This window comes from Lygodium microphyllum, chromosome 21 (assembly GCF_053477565.2).
Source record: "Lygodium microphyllum isolate KBCC chromosome 21, Lygodium_microphyllum_v1.1.10, whole genome shotgun sequence".
In the NCBI taxonomy this organism is placed as follows: Eukaryota; Viridiplantae; Streptophyta; class Polypodiopsida; order Schizaeales; family Lygodiaceae; genus Lygodium; species Lygodium microphyllum.
The window spans coordinates 132,014,249-132,030,774 of NC_141155.1; the positions used below are offsets into that span (position 1 = coordinate 132,014,249).

At 42.2% G+C, this 16,526-nt stretch overlaps 1 protein-coding gene across 7 annotated transcripts in view; it reads left to right on the forward strand.

The window, feature by feature from the left end:
* ATXR2 (histone-lysine N-methyltransferase ATXR2) overlaps positions 1–16,526 on the forward strand; it is a 247,580-nt gene that overhangs the window by 13,545 nt on the left and 217,509 nt on the right. For 2 of the 7 annotated variants that reach the window (XM_087661179.1, XM_087661181.1), the window contains exon 2: positions 14,180–14,219. The exons of 2 other annotated variants lie outside the window; for them this stretch is intronic. In XM_087661179.1, coding sequence (XP_087517305.1) covers positions 14,181–14,219 — 39 coding nt within the window. In that variant the 5' untranslated portion in view covers position 14,180. 3 more of the 7 variants (XM_087661182.1, XM_087661183.1, XM_087661184.1) reach the window with 3 other exon arrangements.

A 16,526-nucleotide genomic window follows, 5' to 3' on the forward strand; every position in this document is an offset into this window, starting at 1 on the left:
AAAGCATTAGATGTTTGGGTTCTCTTTGGTCATGCTTCTGGTCTTCACATCAACACTTTGAAATCAGCCATTCTCAGCTACACGGAGTCAGATTTGCAGTCATTGGACTGGTAGGGAATGGTTGTTCCCCGTGGCTCCATTGTCAGATATCTTGGGTACCCTTTGGGTGTTGATGTTTTCCCGAAGCAGCTACTATAGTGGATTTCACAGAAACTGGCGGCTAAGTTTCTGTATTGGAAGTCTCAGGCCTGGCCCTTCCATGTTCGCCTCAAAGTAGCCCAGACAATTATGCTGCCCATGCTCACATATTTCTTGCCATTGCTGCCCTGGACTACTACTACACTGAATGCTCTTACTCAGTCTATTCGTTTCATGTTATGGAAGAAGGATTCCTTGCATGCAGGCATTTCCTGGATTTCTTGGTCGCATGCGTGCACCCCCAAACGCATGGGTGGAGGGGCTATTTTAGATGCCCAAACTCATATGCTGGCACTCCGCTGGTCTCTTTTTTGCGCCATGTGCTCGGATCATCATCCATGGGTCGTTATAACCCGTTATTTTCTTGAGGATCACGGGCTTCTGCATGGTAATACCCAAATCCGGAGTTCTTGGTGGCATGTTCTTAATGCTGATTCTCGGTTCTCCAGTTCTTCTTCATCTCTGCTTGCCCATTTGGTATGTTCCTAGAGACTGGTCCTCTGGAAGGCTTAGTGGCATCCAACGGAGGATCGCTTAGCTACTAATTCCTTTCAATTGGAATTGTTGGCAGTCTCGCGGTTACTTTCGTGGGAAGGTAAACATGAGCTTCAACCAAAATTCAACCGCATGGCACGTTTGGGTTTAACTTCAGTGGCGGATGCCACCCTTGCCAGTCGTAATGTGTTGATATCGTTATGTACAGCCAGGAGGCTTTTCAGGATCCCTCGTAGATACATGCATTTATGGGAACAGCTTTTGATGGTGCTCCAGAGCAGAGAACCCTTTCCTGCCCTTGCTTCGCATCGTCCCTGGTAGGATTGGGACTTTGTAGGCCGGCTGAATTTAGAAAAGGCTTCAGCTAACCAGGTGTATCATATCTTCTGATTAAAGATCATCAATGGCTGGTTACTAAAGCTAATACTCTATGGGGATTGCATAAATCACGGTCATGGTGGAGGGTCAGTGTGATGGAGGGCTGGTTGAACAAGACACCCTTCAAATATAAGGTCTTTCTTTGGAGGGTGATGATTGGTGGTCTTCCGCTTGCTTCAGCTCTTTCCAGGGCGTCGAATCTCCAACGGCAACTGTTTCTTTTGCACCACCAGTGTGGAATCCGCCCGTCATTGTTTTATTTCTTGCCCCCTTGCTAAGAAAATCTGGTCATTCTTGTCAGCCGTTTGGCGAGTGGTGGTTGGTTTCTCGCTATGCCCGTTTGATTGGGTTTTTGTGTAGCCCAAATATCCCACACCGACACAGCCACATATGAAGATCTTGTTTCACTTTCTTCGATATTGGGGCTGTTGGCACAACTGGACCATTCGGAATGCTTTTCTTTTTGATTCCGCCTATAATGTTTAGTGGCATATTGCTAGGCTTAAAGGTCTCTTGTATTGGCAGATAGATCTTCTCCGGCACTCTGACATGCTCTCTTGGGAGGACTTACGTCCCTGGCATATGGCAATTTCCTCTGTGTCTTTGCCATGACTTTGTAACTCTTTGGTCTTCTGGTTCTTGTAGAGAGTCAGTGTGTACACACGATGGGGTAGAGCCATCGTGTATCTTGTAATCATGTAAACTTGTACCTTTTTCGTAATTAATACAATTACCTTTTACGAAAAAAAAAAGAGAGAGAGAGAGGTTTGCTTGAAGGCTAGGATGATTAGATAGATGGTGACTGATTGGATACTCGAATGACTTTTTTATTACATAAGTGTGGTGTGATAATTACTAAATCTGTCATATTCTAAAATGTGTGTGTGTGTGAGAGAGAGAGAGAGAGAGAGAGAGAGAGAGAGAGAGAGAGAGATTCCTAGCGTTGTGACCTGACATGAGCCCCGCCACTTGTATTCCTTGCGTAGCCTGTACTGTGTCCGTAGGTCTGCGCAATCCTACCCTGTCCTGTGCACAGAGATCTAGTGGCAGTCCAGATTGTGCGTCATCACAGGTCCCACTAGTTATCTGTGCAGGTGTCTGGACTCAAGGGCAACTGCAAATTCAATAGCAGCAGGGCAGCATACCAGTGCAGGGGCAAGCGCGGCAGAACAGGCAGATTCATTGACCTGCAGTAGAGAGAGAATGAGATAGACAGAGAGTTTTGTTAATCTGTTACTTCTAGTGTTGTCATTCTGCTATCTCCTAGTTGTGAGCTCCTGTCAGAGTCTGACAGAGACATGGGAGCTCTGGCATTTTAGTGTGCATTCCCCTAGTTCTGTGAGCATTTTTCAGCATCTCCCAGCTTGGGCCACTCTGTCTGACATTGTCCTGTCTCCTTGATTTTGTTGCCACACCAGCTGCATTTTTTTCTGCATTTTTAATGTAGCCGATTGCAGTCAGGGCCAACTGGTGGCTGGTCAGCTAGCATCAGGTCAGCCAGTTTTGGTCCTTTTCTACTATTTATAGCAGGCTGGCTGGCTGGCGCAGATCACGTCTCTTGCAGGCTGCTCCTCCGACTGCAGGCACACTCTATCGTCTTTGGAGCTGTTGCTGCCATAATCATTTCAGGTTAGATTTGGTGCCCTCATTGATGCCTTGGGTTGCGTGCAAGGATTGATCAATCCATCTGTTTGTATTCAACATTTATTTCAGTCAGTCAGATTTCTTTCTTCCTTCATCTTCCTGTTGTCTTCTTTTTCTGTGTTCTAGTTCCTTCTTTTGTTGCGCACTCTCACATGGTATCATCACCAAACAAGAGATCACAGAGGAGCTTTTCATCGTTGCAAAGACCACCTCACAAACGCAACTTTCCAGGCATTAGATGACTACTCTCCCCTGTTTCCAGTCTTCCTTGCTACCGAGGCAACATCATCTGAGCGATAGTCCCTGATTGTAGGCGATAGCTCTCGGACACAAGTGACACCATCTGGTTGCAGGCAACACCATTTGGGTTTATGAGTTTACAAGATTTTGTCTTGGTTCATGTTCGCAGATTGAAGATTGCGGCAGAGGTGTGGAAGAAGCTTGTGTCTCTTTATCATCAAAAGATGTTTGTCCATAGCATCTCTTTGGAGAAGAAGCTTCGAATGCTCGGTATTGATGACTCTCCTTTCATGAAGGATCACATCAACAAACTGGAGGATATGTGAGACGAGCTTTTGTCCCTTGGGAGGATAATATCTTTGGAGGATATGGCTACGATTCTATTGACTCAACTACCATCTCCTAAGTACAATGTCTTCTATACCAGCCTTTTAACTTCAAGGATTTGAGATACTTTTTTTTGGGAGGACCTTTCATCGTTTGTCTTGGAGCATTATGAGCATCTTAGATAGTTGGGAACTAGTGGAGTAAAAAATAATAAAGCCCATGATTAGTCTTAAAAGCCATTTTGATCTCATCACCCTCCCTCATGTGTATTTGATGATAGCTAGAGCGCAGATCAATCTTAGTGAAGAATTGTGCCCCTTTCAACTCATTTAACAAGTCATCAATCCATGGGATGGGATATTGGTTCTTAGCTGTAATCTTGTTCAAGTTCCTATAGTCAATACACATATGGAAAGAGTCATCTTTCTTCTTGACTAGCAAGACTAGAGATGCGTAAGGTGAGGAACTTGGTTCAATAAACCCCATCTCAAGTAACTCTTTGACTTGCTTTGCAACTTCTTCACGTTCACACTTGGAGAGTCTATAAGGTGGCTTGTAAGTACTAGGGGTGGGAAGAAGAAGGGGAAACCATAGGCTAAGAAATAGGAGGACAAAAAGGAATTAGGATGATTCTAAGGATGAGAAGAAGAAGCTCAAGTGGTCACTCTGTGGAAAGGGCACTTATCCTAAGGAGAAGTGTTGGTAGAAGTACCCCCATTTGAAGCCTAAGGAGGGGTTTAAGGATTTGAAGGCTACATCCGCTACCATTGAGTTCGTCCTTGTACACTTGCTTTAGGTGAAGGATACAACTCTTGCTTCTTCTTCTAAGGAGCAACCCCGGATTGTGGATAGTGGGGTCTCTTCCCACATGAATTACCGATAGGATTGGCTTTAGGATATGTGATCTAGAGGAATCTCATTAGTCCCTGTGTGTAGAGTGGGACCCTTCCCTTATTGCCTGATCAGCATTCTTCTCTAACCAAAGTCCTCTATGTACTAGATTTGGGCTTTAACCTTCTGTATGTTTACGGTCTTACAGAGCTAGGTACTCAAGTCATCTTTACCTAAGATGCAATTATGTTGGAGGATGCATGTTTAGGCGTTGCTCTTTGGACAGGTACATAGGACGGTAGACTCTACACACTCATAACCCTTGCTATGGGATCTTCATATGAGCTTGGACTGCTTTGGCATGCTTGTTATGGGCGTTTGAATCTTGATGCTATTCGGCTGTCTTACGTAGCTAGGTATCCAAGTCATCTTCACCCAAGATTCAGTAAGGGTGGAGAATGCATCTTCAAGTGCTGCTCTTTGGATAGGTACACAGGAGGGTGGACTCTACACACTCACAGCCCTTGCTATGCAATCTTCACATGAGCTTGGATTGCTTTGGTATTCTCGTTATGGGCATTTGAATCTTGATGCTATTTGGTGGGCTTCTAGGAGGCAAACGGTTGAGGGACTTCCTGATTTTCCTCTTGTTCACTCACTATGCTCTAGTTACTTGAAGGGCAAGTAGTATAGGCAACTTCATCCATAGGTTGCTACTCGGAGGGCTTCTACACTACTTGAGTTGATACACATCAACCTTTGCGGACCTATGGGCACGGACTTCCTTGGGAAGGCCAAGTACTTTATGTGTGGCCCTATTTCTTGGAGTTCAAGAGCAAGGCATATTCCTGTTTTTGCGAATGGAAGGTGTTTGTGGAGAAGCAAACCTTCTTCAAAGTTTGTAGTGTTCAAGCTGATCATATCGTCGAGTTTTATTCTAATCTATTTTTTGAGTTTTGCAGGGATGAGGATATTCAAGTGGAATATTTTCATTCAAATACACTATTTGAAAATGGTGTGGTGGAACGTGCCAATCGGACCATGTTTGAGATGGCCCATCGATGTTGGAGCATAGGAGTCTTTCCCATTCCTTATTGGGTGAGGTTGTGGCTATTGTGGTTCACATCCGCAATCGGTCACCTACTTCGGCATTGTAGGATATGACTCTCTACCAGGCTTTCTTTGGGAGGAAGCCTTTTGTTTCCCACTTTCACATCTTTGGATATGAGGCATGTGTCCATGTGGACAAGAAGAAAAGGTGGAGCAAACTTGATTCGAAGTTGGAGAAACTTATCTTTGTTGATTATAGTACAACCACAAAGGGCTAGCGGCTCTATGATTTGTCGCCTCGTAAGATTGAGGCCAGTAGGTATGTGATCTTTGATGAGGCTACAGCCTTTGAGGATCTGATTGCTTAAGCTATACATGTGATTCCTTGTCTTCGATTGACCTCTACCCCCCGCGCCCAACAACAACCGAGAAAATACCCAACCGTCAGTCCTTCCCTTCCCTCTAGGTTACCCCTTGGCACCACTCTCGATGATTGAGTGCCCTCATTGACACCTTGGGCTGTGGGCTAGCGCTGATTAGTCCACACTTTTGTATTTAGCATTCATCTTCAATCAGTGCAGATTTCTTTCTTCCTTCTCCTGCTGTCTCTTTTTTCCTCTCTCTCTGTGTTCATGTTTCTCTTCCATTGTGCACTCTCATAGATGCTCCTATTGTTGATGGCCCTCAAGCAAATGAGGCCCCAGTGCGCCCTATTTTGGATAAAGGGAAATGACCTATATAGCCTTTGGATTTGCTTGACCAGGATTGGGTTGATGTCTGTGCCAAAAGAGGGAAAAAGTATGATGTGCGCTCGATAGCAGCTTTGCCAAGCACTTTGCAAGACCCCTTACACACTTTATGTGCATCCCAAGGATAAGATCGTCGGTATCTACTGCTAATGCTGCAGTCTCTATAGGTCCTTAAAACTCTCCGATCCGAAGCCCTTTGTTGACAGCTCTTGGGACCCTCTTGTGTAGCTTGCTTTTAATCCTTGTGGTACAATGATCACCCCTTAGGACTGTCAATACCCAACGGTCGTTCCAAAACAAGGATATGATCTCTCTAGTTCCAAAGTGGAGCGTAGGGACTTTGAACTCATTTGCAGTATTGGTGGTTGACTTTCTAGACAAGCATACTCTTGATATTTTGGTTGTGAAAGTGCAGTCGTGGAAAAATCAGCCTCGATAATGAACTCCTTTAATCATGATATATGAGGATCACCTCTTGGTATGTGAGTGGCATTTGTTGATGCAACTAGTAGCATGATATGTGGCGCATTTTGCATGACAATCAATGGGATGTGCAATGTGCTATTGAGCATAAAAATCATAGTGAAGCTGGAAAACTTGTGGATCGCCATCGCTTCGGTTATTCTATGGAGGGGCTCAGCTCGACGCTATTTAGGTGTGCTTATGGTCGTGAATGGCAAATTTGAGCCGGTCCTTGTCAAGAACGACATCCATGGCCGCTATCGGGTTGTTGAAATCCTATTTGAAGGGGAGGTACTATGGCTGGTAGGCCTTTATGCACCAAATGACTCTTCGTCTCAATGGGATTTGTGGGATTGGCTAACAGCTTGCTTGTCTCTTGATTGTTCGGGAATATTGATGGGAGATTTCAATATGTGCATTCATCATTCATAGTCTACCTCCGAGCACTCAATGATGGATAAATTTGAGAGCCATGTGTGGGATGATTTTGAGATGGTTGTTTTGAAGCAATATATTTGGTCTTGGCTCCACCCATCGGATTCAGGTTTCATTTTTCAATTGGTACAATACTCTGCCACATGGTCTCGCTCTTGGACTGCATGTATGCTATGCATGATGATCCTTTCCTGCCAGAGATTTTGGATATCCAAGTGTTGCAACAATATGTTTTGTTAGGTCATTCCCCTTTGCAATTTGACATGCTTGCCCGCCTTGTTGCACCTTTTGCACAATTCTCGGGAAGACTCCATTGCGCTTTAGTTCATCTTGTCTAAGGCACCCAATCTTTAATGATCATATGGAGTAGTTGGTTGATAGGTTTCCACTTGATTTCCTAGTAGGGGGCAGTGATTCTTTTGAGCAACTGCTCCATAATGTATAGAGGGTTGCCATGCATTATGGTATTCATCATGGCTCTCTTTGCAGGCAGTGTCAGCATGTTGAAGTAATGCTAGCATTTGTCCACTCCTTGTAGATTGGTTCCCCAAATGATCCGTTCTTGCTACCATTGGCCATAAGGTTGACAAATCTCATTCAACGATTCTAGTTGAGATCTTATCAACAAGCCAAGTTGCAAAGCTTGACAAAGAATTTACAAGATGCTTTGTGTCACTTACATCAAATTTTTAAAGGCTTGCATGTCTCTCTTGCTGGAGAAAATATGGTGCACCTCCAACATGCACACAACTGAATGGTTATGGACCCATAATCCATTGTGCGTATGTGTAGAGAATATTTCCTTGACTTTCTTGGTACTTCGTCTGCTCCTACGCAGTAGATCACCAAGGCCCTTTCGACTTTCTATGCCATGGTCAGGGATCAAGTGTCTTGATCATCATCATGATCAAACTATAGATTCTATTGATTGATTCAATTCTTCCTGAAGAGTGATCAAAGTCTTCAATATGTGAGCATGAACCAAGAGAGAATCCTATAAACTCATAAAGAGGAAAGATCAGGCTTTGGAGTTGAGCCGATCCCAAAGGGTTGCATGATCCATCGATGACCCATGGGTAGGGTCCTCCATAAATTGGGGAACAAGGAGAGAGAAACTCCCAAAGGTCAAAGGTGTCAAGAATACACTCCACCTTACATGACCACAGAGAATAATTGGAACCATCCAACTTGTCTTCTTTGGGCAAAGAAGGAAGCACGTGCACTTATACACCGAGTGCCATATAAGACATCTTCAAGCCGAAAGACTGTGCCTTATGAGAAACATATAGGGAGGGAGGAGAAGAGGGGTGCTTTGAATGGGGAGTTCGCATAGGGGACATAGACCTCTGATAATCTTACCGTTGCTCAGAGGAATGATGAGAAGCCTCATCCTTTGAGATAGTAAAACCGAAGAACTGGTGTTGAGACATCCTCAAGAACTTGCAAACACCCCAAAAACTGCATTTGACGAGTAGATAGGAGGAAAATAGGAGAAATGAGCTGTCGCCAGTACCTAGATTGTATCACTTATGTCTAGGAGCAGTCGCCTATTGTGAGGAGCAGTCGCTAGGGGCGGAGGGGCAGAAAAATCTGCTTTTTGTTGCCTGGACTGGAGGGCAGTCATGTGGGCAGCTGAGGGGTCTGAAAGCAAGGGAAAGGAGTCACCTAACCTTGGAAGGCTGTGTTTGCAGCAAATGCAAATCTGGGACGGTGTGCTGGGCAGTTTCGAGGTGGTCTTTGCAATGAAAAGCTCCTATGTGATCTCTCGTTTAGTGATGATATCATATGAGAGTGTGCAATGGAAGAAGGAACTCCAACATAGAGAAAGAGTACATCAGGAAGATGAAGGAAGAAAGAAATCTGCACTGATTGAAATAAATGCTGAATACAAATAGATGGACTGATCAGTCCCTGCACCCAACCCGAGGTGTCAGTGAGCGCACCGGATGTGGCGTGAAATGATGATGGCAGCAGCAGCACCGATGACGGAGGAGTGTGCTTGCAGTCGGAGGAGCAGCCTGCGAAAGAAGTGATCTGCCTCAACCAGCCAGCCTGCTATTTATAGCAGGAAATGACCAGAACTGGCCGACCTGATGCTGGTCTACCAGCTGCCAGCTGGCGGACTGCATTTAATGCAGTTAGCTGCATAAAAAATGTAGAAAATAATATAGTTGACATGGTGAAAATCAGGGGGACAGCAGGACAATGTCTAACAGAGGGGAACAGCCTGGGGAATGCTGAAAGTAATACAATTGACATGATTAAAAATTAGGGGGATAGGGCCATGTCTGACAGAGGGGAACAAGCTGGGAAATGCTGAAAACTGCTCACAGAACTTGGGAAATACACACTAAAATGCAAGAGCTCCCATGTCTCTATAAGATTCTGATAGGAGCTCACAACCAAGAGATGATAGATTGACAACACTAAAAGTGACAGGCTGATAGATTTCATGTGGGAATGTCATGCGGCATCTAGGTAACCTCTTGGGCATTGATGTTCAGCCCAAGGAGTTGTTAGAATGGATTTCTTGGAAATTAGAGGTAAAGTTTATGTATTGGAAACCGCAGGCTTGGCCTCTCCAAGTTCACCTGAAAGTGGCACATTCCATTATGGTTCCTATGCTCACATATTTTTTGCCACTTCTACCTTGGATTGCTTCCACCTTGAGGGTTCTTTGTCACGGGGATGTGAAGTTTTGAGATGCTTTAATCTTGTTGATAACATTTGATTAAGTTACTAATTAGATGTGCAAGGTTGTCTAGCACATGTGATGCACATCGCAGTTATTTCATGGTAATAGGCCAAGGACCCCGAGGATGTAATGGGTGTCAAAGGCAAAAGTTGTGATAAGTCATGCTAGTTGGGCTTTGGTGGTCTGTTGGTGCTAGTTTTACCCTAGGATAGTTGTTTGGCCAATTAGTGTTAGTGGTGAGACTAGGGACTAGCATTAATTAGCTAATTAATTGATGCTAGTCTAAGGCCAACAGAGGTTGGAGACCACTCTAGATTGCAAATAACCTAGTCAATTTAATTATGGATGGGCACATTTAATTTTGGGCAAGGTTAGAAGGGATGAAATTAAATTTCAAAATTATTTAATGTGAGGATAATGCGGTAAATTGGGTTTAGAAGGCTCTCACTTGAAAAAAATACCCATGCCAATTGAGATAACGTTTTTGGGGTTTGGTTTGAGTCATTCAAGGGGTTTTCAGCTTGCATGAGGGAGAGAGAAGGTGTTGCAAATCATAATTTGGATCAATTTTATATCATAATTCGGATGAGTTTTCAGCCATTTTCTGCAGGGGACAGCAGTTGGAGACCCTAGGGGATTAGGTCATAGTAGGAGAAGGCACATGAGGGGCTGGCGATATCATGAGCTAGCTTGCAAGAGCGTTTTGGTGCTCACAGGCTGCAAGTGATTGCATTTCTTGTTGGTTGAAATAGGCAATAGGCAGATTGGAGGTTTCCTCCACGAAGAAACAATGAACTTCTCTCTCTCTCTCTCTCTCTCTCTCTCTCTTGCATCCTCTCACCTCCATTCAATTCTCAGAAGATCTCAACTTATCTCAGCCAGTTGGAGCAAGCCTTAGCCATATTTGGTGGACAACAAAGAGAATGTTGTTGTAAACCCTAAATTTTTGTAGAAAATAGGGTTTACCAGCCACCTGAGACACGTGCCATCAATAGAAGGCTTCATACACTAAATTCAGCATCTGAAATGTGTGGAATTATTGGGGAATTTTGGTGCTAGTTCATCTATTTGGATATGGGGTAGCATTTGGCCAGATGGGGTCCAATTAGAGCAAGTCTTGGGTGGAAGACAAGGGGCAAGTTGCCCAAATTGTATATTGATTTTTGGAACAGCATAGAGCTTTTGGACTAGCCAAGGAGATTGTGGAATCTCGGCTTATAATCAATCCATTAGCAATTGAAGATAAAGAAATACCAAAAGGGGCGCCGTTTTGGGCCCAACAAGGTGTCCACTATCCAAGATTTTGAAGGTAAAGTGTGCATTTTAATTTTTGTTTTTTATTATTTGTTGTAATTAAGTGCTTGATTAGGGAATTATCACCCCTCCACCGAAGGAAGGCTGGTTTCATGGTTCCATTGCCAGGATACCACTCAATCCTTCGATTTGGTAGGCTCGATGTACTTGTTTTCAAGCCAAAGCTTTGTGCTAGTTTTGATTCTTGTGCTCAACTAAGAAATTACAGCAAGATGTCTTCATACAGTGAGATGGAATCAAGCAGTGATGAGGCCTCTTAGTATGGACATTCACTCGAGAATGGAGGAAATGCAATGCCTAATCTTGGACAAGACTCAGACCATGGACAACAAACTGAAAATGTTGTTGTTGGGCAAGATGCATGGATTTCAAGGCATAATGAGGCTGATGACTAGCAAAGTAAGAGGAATTTGATTACCAGTTTAAGAATTGAACGAGGATAGTAGCAAATCTTTTTGTTGAATTGGCAAAGGATCCTCAATTGACCTAATTTTTGAATGCTCGGAAGCAGGATAGCAAGAGCAAGAAGAAGCAGCCATCTTCTGTATCTTTGGGATAGTAAGGTGCACCAAATGTAATGCCAAAGTTTTTACTTGAAGCTTCCAAAGAGGCCAATGAAGCAAAATAATTGGTATCTATGGGGCAAGGAATACAGATGCAAGGTTAACATGGAAGTGCCAATCCGATGGATAATACATGCTATGATAGGGCAGCTAGGATACTTTGGCGGTAGCACGAATTTCTATGCAATGGATGGTCAGGGTTGCATATAGGAATGTATGGCACAAATCCCTATGGTACGTGGCAATCAATGCATGGTGTGCAAGGCCTAATGTATGTGGGTATGACTGGAAATGTGCAAAACCCTATGTATGGCAGCATTGGCTTGATGCTTAGGGCACAAAGTAGCATGTGGCTCATGGAATGAGTGTTGGTCATGCAAATGGTCCATTTGGTGTTGGTTTTGATGTAAATTCAGTAAATGTACCCTTTTTGCAGTAGATAGTGTATGACAACTTGACACCCAAAGAGCCAGTAAAGGATCATGATGAGGGTGGAAATACAGTGAAGTTTGAGTCCTTCAGTGGTGCACAAGATAGCCTTAAAGCTTCGACTTTCATTTAGCAGTTTGATGCTGTATATTCAGGGGGAAACTTCATCGAATCCTTTAAGATTCAAAAGGCAGCCACTTTATTGAAGGGGAATGCATTTCAGTGGTGGTCCATGCCTTTGATGCAAGGTAGAGCACCATCAACATGGGTACAATTTAAGCAAATGTTTGTATCGAATTGGTTAACAAGTACCTTTGTTGTGGACATCATGACGGCTTGGAACAAGCTAGATGTTAAGGAATGTAAAAATTTGGAGCAATACAAAAAAAAATATTGGGATGCATTTTTGCTTGTCACTTCTTATTGCCCTATACCCCTTTATGACCAAGTGGAAAATTATGTATGTGGGCTGCCCAAAGGAATGAGGGATTTTGGCATTAAATCCACCATGTCAAGCATGTCTTAACTCATAGAGATTGCTGCTATAGCAGATGCTTTGTTGCGTGGAAAGGATTCAGGCATCCTAGAAACTTGTTTAAGGTTGAGAAAAGAGGCAGAAATTGAAAATTAGCTTGAAAAGAGGTCAAAACAGCAAAGAAAGGGCTAGAAAACATTGGCAATTGATGGCTGCAAATAAATGATCTATTTTGTGAATAGGAGAGCCACATTGCAAGGGACAATCCCAATAGGTAGCAATGTGGAAAAATAGAAAATTAGGGTGATTCCAAGGAAAATAAGCTTAAAACATCAGTGGGATTGGTGCCCTATGTTGTTAGTGATGAGCCCAATGATGATACTACTGAGTTGTGTATAGAGCATGGGGAAAAATTAGGGATCCACATGCATTGATATTATTTGATAATGGTGCACGAGCCAACTTCATCTCTGTAGACATGGTAGCCCGTCTAGACATTAGAGAAGATGAGATGGGACCCATAGGGGAAGTTAGAATGGTATATAAGGGCCATGCAGAGCCTGTCACACTGCTCATTGGAAAGCTTCAATTGCATACACAGGGATATGTGGACAGCAAATAGTTCTTCATTTCTCCACTTGAGGGTTGTGATGTATTGCTTGGTATACTGTGGTGTCACAATATGCATGTGGTGATTGATTTAGGTGCAAAAGAGATCACTATTGAGCATAAGGGAAAGACTCTTATACTTGATGTAAAGTTAAACGAGAAATTTGTCCCTGTTGTATTTGCAGTTGCTATTTCTAAAGTAATGAAAAATCATCTTTAAGCGTACTTGGTTTTTACTAAGGATAAGGATGATAGCGAGAATGTTGGGAATATGTCTACGTTAGAGAAGGATTGCATGTCATTTCTGAAAATGTATGTTGATTGCTTCTCTCAATCACTGCTAGGCCAACTATTACATGAAAGGCTTGAAGATCATGGCACAGATCTTATCTCTTGTAGTAGGCCACCTAATAAGGCACCCTACAACGTCAGTGATGCTCAACAGGAGATTATGAGTCAACTGAATGAGCTGTTAGAAAAAGGGCTAATTCAGATCAGTTCATCTTCTTTTTTTCTCCAGTGCTTTTGGTGTAGAAGAAGGATGGTTCATGGCGTATGTGCATTGACTATTCTTTGGATCGATGATGTTATGGATAGATTGCAAGGGGCAGTCATTTTCAGCCGTATAGATCTAAAAAGTAGGTATTATCAGATACGCATTAGACTAGGGGATGTGCTTGAGATAGCTTTCAGAATATTTTTTGGGTTGTATGAATTTCTTGTCATACCTTTTGGACTCATGAATGCTCTTGCCACATTTAATCAGATGATGAATTGCATCTTTAGGTGACATAGAGGATTTGTGGGTAATTTCATTGATGACATAATTGACTATTCAAAGAATTAGACAGAGCATAGAAAGCACTTGGACATTGTTGTTAGTAAGCCTTGTAAGAATAGGACAAGAAAAGTGAATTCTTCTTGCATGAGATCCACTTTTTTGGGCATATTGTATCGGCTGGTAGTATTTGTATGGGCCCTACAAAGGTTGAGGTAATATGATCATGGCTACCTTGGAAGAATGTACATGAGATCCGTAGCTTCTTGGGTTTATGTTCTTACTAGAGGAAGTATGTACATGGGTTTGTTGAAATCGCATCTTCATTATATGCTTCACAAAAGAAAAATGTGCCATTTAGATGGATAATAGTAAAAATTTCAGCATTGGAAAAGTTAAATGAAAAGATGACTGCAGATCTTATGCTTGTGTTGCATGATCTAAGAAAGTCATTTGTGGTTTTGTGTGATGTATGTGGTAACAACATTGGGACTTGTTCTTATGCAGGATGGCTGAGTTGTGGCTTATGAGAGCCGAATTCTCCACGGTATAGAGAAGAATTTACAAATCTATGAGAAAGAGCTCTTTGCTATAATTTATGCATTGTCTATGTGTAAACATTACTTGTTGGGGGATTGATTTTACAGCACAGATAGACAGTCAAACTTTGAGGTACTTTTTGACAGAGAGAGTTATTAGAGAAGCATATGAGATCTTAGATGGGGAATTTTTTTCTTTATGGTTCATTTTTAGATTGTACATATTGATGGTACAAAGAATGTTGTGGTTGATGCACTGTCACATAGGCCACAAATTTCAGCCATCAACATGATTTATCACATTGAATTGGATACCATGAAAGAGGAGTACGTTGATGATTCGGACTTTGCTAATGTTTATGATTAGCTTTGCAATGGCCAGAGGCATGAGCACTTTGTACTACCAGATGGATTTTTAATGATGCATAGATGACTGTGTGTCACAAAGCAATTTGAAGCCTAGAGTTATCATTGAAAGTCATGCTTCTATGATGCAGGACATAGAGGTATTGATGCCATAATTAGGGCAGTGGAGCATTTCTTTTATTGGCCAGCTTTGAGGCATGTTGTAGAGCAGTTCCTTAGGACATGCATCATTTGTTAGAAGGTAAAATATGATAGACAAAAGATGTTGAGCTTGTTGTAGTCCTTTTCTATTCCGTATAGACCTTGGTGCATTGCAATGGATTTTGTTTTTGAGCTTTCTAGAACACCTACAAGGAATGATGGAATATGGACTATCATTTGCAGGTTTATCCATTTCATTTTGGTGAGGAAAAAAATAAAGGCTGATCATATGGTATGATTATTTTTGTAGCATATCTTTAAGTATCATGGTATGCTAGAGTCAACTGTTAGTGATTGAGACTCTCAAATGACCAATTTATTTTGGATACGGTTGTTTGAGAATATATGTACCGTGTTGACATTCTCATTATCCTTCCATCCATAGACAAATGGTCAGTCTGAGGAAGCAAATTCCTTAGTGTTGGATCTTTTGAGGTGCCGTGTTTCAGACCACAAGATACAATAGGAGCAATATTTGCCATTGATTGAGTTCGCTTACAACAACACAGTGCATAGTTTCATTAGCAAAGCTCCATTTGAGATGGCGGCAAGAAGGTACCATCTATCTTGTAGACTAAGGATAAGATCTTTGAGGCTAATTGTTATGTGGAAAACTTGGATGTAGCCTATACAAAGATAAAATATACACTTTAGAGGTTACAAGAAAAGCAAAAGAAGGCAACTGATGACATGCTTTGCAGTTTGTAGAGGGTGATTATGTATTACTGGATTTTCAAAAGGCAAGACTGAAAAAGATGAAAGGAAAGAGAGATTGTATTCGAAGTTAAGTAAAACCAGCCTTCCTTCCGTGGATGGGTGGTAAATCCCTGATTACAACTTAATTACAACAACAAACAATAAATGCAAACTTGAAAATACAAATTAACCTACCGATCTTGGACAATGCACACCCGATTGGCCCCAAAATTGGTGCCCCTTTCGGTATTTCTTTAGCTTTATTGAAGAAAAAGTTGATTTACAATGGGATTCTCTCGATCCCCTTCGCAGTCCAAACTCCCCTTACTGTCCAAAGTGATTAACAAGTCTTCAATCTGATTTGCTCTTTAATTCAGGCACTTAATTGACCTTCACCCATTTCATAGACATATAACATTTAATTAAGTTACTAATCAAATATGCAAGGTTGTCTAACACATGTGATGCACATGGTAGTTATTTCATGGTAACAAGCCAAGGACCTCGAGGATGCAATGGGTATCAAAGGCAAAAGTTGTGATAAGTTATGCTAGTTGGGCTTTGCTGGTCAGTTGGTGTTAGTTTTGACCCTAGGACAATTTTTTAACCAGTAAGTGTTAGTGGCGACACTAGGGACTAGCATTAATAAATTAATTAATGTCATTATAAGGTTCAATAGAGATTTGGGGACCACTCCAGGTTGCAAATTGTCTAGCCAATTCAATTATGGATGGGCATATTTAATTTTGGGTAGGGTTAGAAGGGCTGAAATTTAAATTTAGAATTATTCAATTCTGAAAATTAATTTAATGGTTGGATAATGTTGAAAATTGCATTTAGAAGGTTGCCACTTGGCAAAAATACCCATGCAGACTGAGGAAACGTTTTTGGGGCCTGGTTTTAGCCATTTAGGGAGTTTCCAGCTTGTGTGTGAGAGAGAGAAGCTGCTATAGATCAGAATTAAGACTAGTTTTCAGCCATTTGCTATAGGCGATAGCAGCCAGAGGCCCTAGGGGATCAGGCCATAGTAGGAGAAGGCACATTAGGGGCTA